General features: G+C 45.7%; 1 protein-coding gene across 1 annotated transcript in view; it reads right to left on the bottom strand.

The window, feature by feature from the left end:
- Positions 1–299: 299 nt before the first annotated feature.
- Positions 300–1,631, bottom strand: part of LOC106511146 (aldehyde dehydrogenase, dimeric NADP-preferring) — a gene marked incomplete in the record, with an annotated part of 24,399 nt that continues 23,067 nt past the window's right edge. Inside the window, 1 exon segment of the mRNA XM_013999892.1 lies at positions 300–845. Coding sequence (XP_013855346.1) covers positions 532–845 — 314 coding nt within the window.

Here is a 1,631-nt window from a genome sequence, read left to right on the forward strand (position 1 = left end):
GACATGAAACTGATCACAATGGTAAAGTGGTCACACAAACTGACGTGAAGCCAACGTCAGGCGACGGGTAGGCCGTCTCATTTCACAGCAGTTTAGAACAGCCTACCCGGCCCACCGAGGACGTGGCCCACATGGCCCACCGAGGACGTGGCCCACGTGTCCCAGCGAGGACGTGGCCCAGCCCATGAATTGAGACACAGACATTGAGCTAAATAAGATCAAATCTGTACTTTCACTTCCAATGAAGACACTTAAAAAAGTCATGTCAGTTTAATGAATGAATAAAGTGCAGTGATTTGTTTTGTGTTCAAATGTTTTAATTTTTCAACAAAATAATGCAAACATGAATGGGAGTGAATATTTCCATAGAATAAATGAAGAACCCCGAAACTTAAGGTTTGAAAAGTGTTTTAGTGTTGAACACAAAACAAAGAGTTAGATCAACAGGTTGTGTACTGATTCAAGTCTGAAAACTCTGAATATAAAATGGGTTTCAAAGTGCAGCAGACTCTTTGTTCTTCTCAACAGTATTTAGTTATAAAAGCCTCTCCAGTACCAGCAGGTACAGTTGAGTCCTGCAGCGATGAGCAGGATCACCAGCAGAGCGATGAACAGACCCACGCCCAGGATGGTGGCAACAATAGCCCAGATCAGAGTYCTCTTAGACGTGTCGATCAGAGGGGACCTGAGGGCCACGCGTGCCCTGCGAGCCCGCCGCCGGTCCTGAGGAGGATATCGGGCCAAGTTCACTCGCTCCATGTTCAGAGAGCGCACCAGGCACGCTCTGTGGTGACTCAACCTCTCAAAGGTGTGTTTCCCGTGGTAAGAGCCCGTCCCGCTCTGACCTGAAGGGGAGGAGACACGAGTCGTGGTCAAGTGTCGTCTGCATAAAACTGAACAGGTCCAAAAACTTTCTACCTGGGAATAAGATGAATTTTATGCTAGTTTGGTCAAAGTTACAGAGGAACCAAAGACCAGCATGTGGTCCCAGAACTGCAGAAACATTGAAACTTTTCTGTCAGGATAAATTTCTCCACTTCAGACCACTGTAAGTCCTTCAAAGTCCTCAAACCTAAAACCAAACAAGTTTGGGATGTGTGAGGAACATTCAGGTTAAGGTGATCAGTATGGATATGAAATAGTCTCAAAAAGATTTGACACGTTTAGCACGAGMGCTGGGATCAGCTCGCCTGTTAATGTGACTTCTGAGGCTTTAGATTTTTAAGGCGGTGAAAAGAGAAGACACCTGAGCCGAAACACGTTTACTGCTGTACTGGGGAAACWTTGTGACAAGAAGAAAAAAAATTGTATAGGTCTTCTGGACGGGTTCTTCTCTAATGAAATGTTTCGTCTCTCCTCCAAGAGACTTCTTCAGTCKGAGAGTTTCAGGCAAAATTCAGGCTTTTAAGCACTGCCTCCATGTGACTGATACTYACATCACATGGCTCGAAGGTGTGTTTCCCGTTGTTGCGGGTGTTTCGGAGAAACTGACGTTTATTTTCTAAACATGATGTCCCAGTGGCTTTCAAATCCCAAAATACATTACGGCAAAGGCTGGTTCACCCCAAAGATCCAGTGCCCCGGCACAAACAGAGCAATGTTGTATATGCTGTTAAGTGCCAGGAGGACTG

Source organism: Austrofundulus limnaeus, unplaced genomic scaffold (genome assembly GCF_001266775.1).
Source record: "Austrofundulus limnaeus strain Quisiro unplaced genomic scaffold, Austrofundulus_limnaeus-1.0 Scaffold2547, whole genome shotgun sequence".
Classification (NCBI taxonomy): domain Eukaryota; kingdom Metazoa; phylum Chordata; class Actinopteri; order Cyprinodontiformes; family Rivulidae; genus Austrofundulus; species Austrofundulus limnaeus.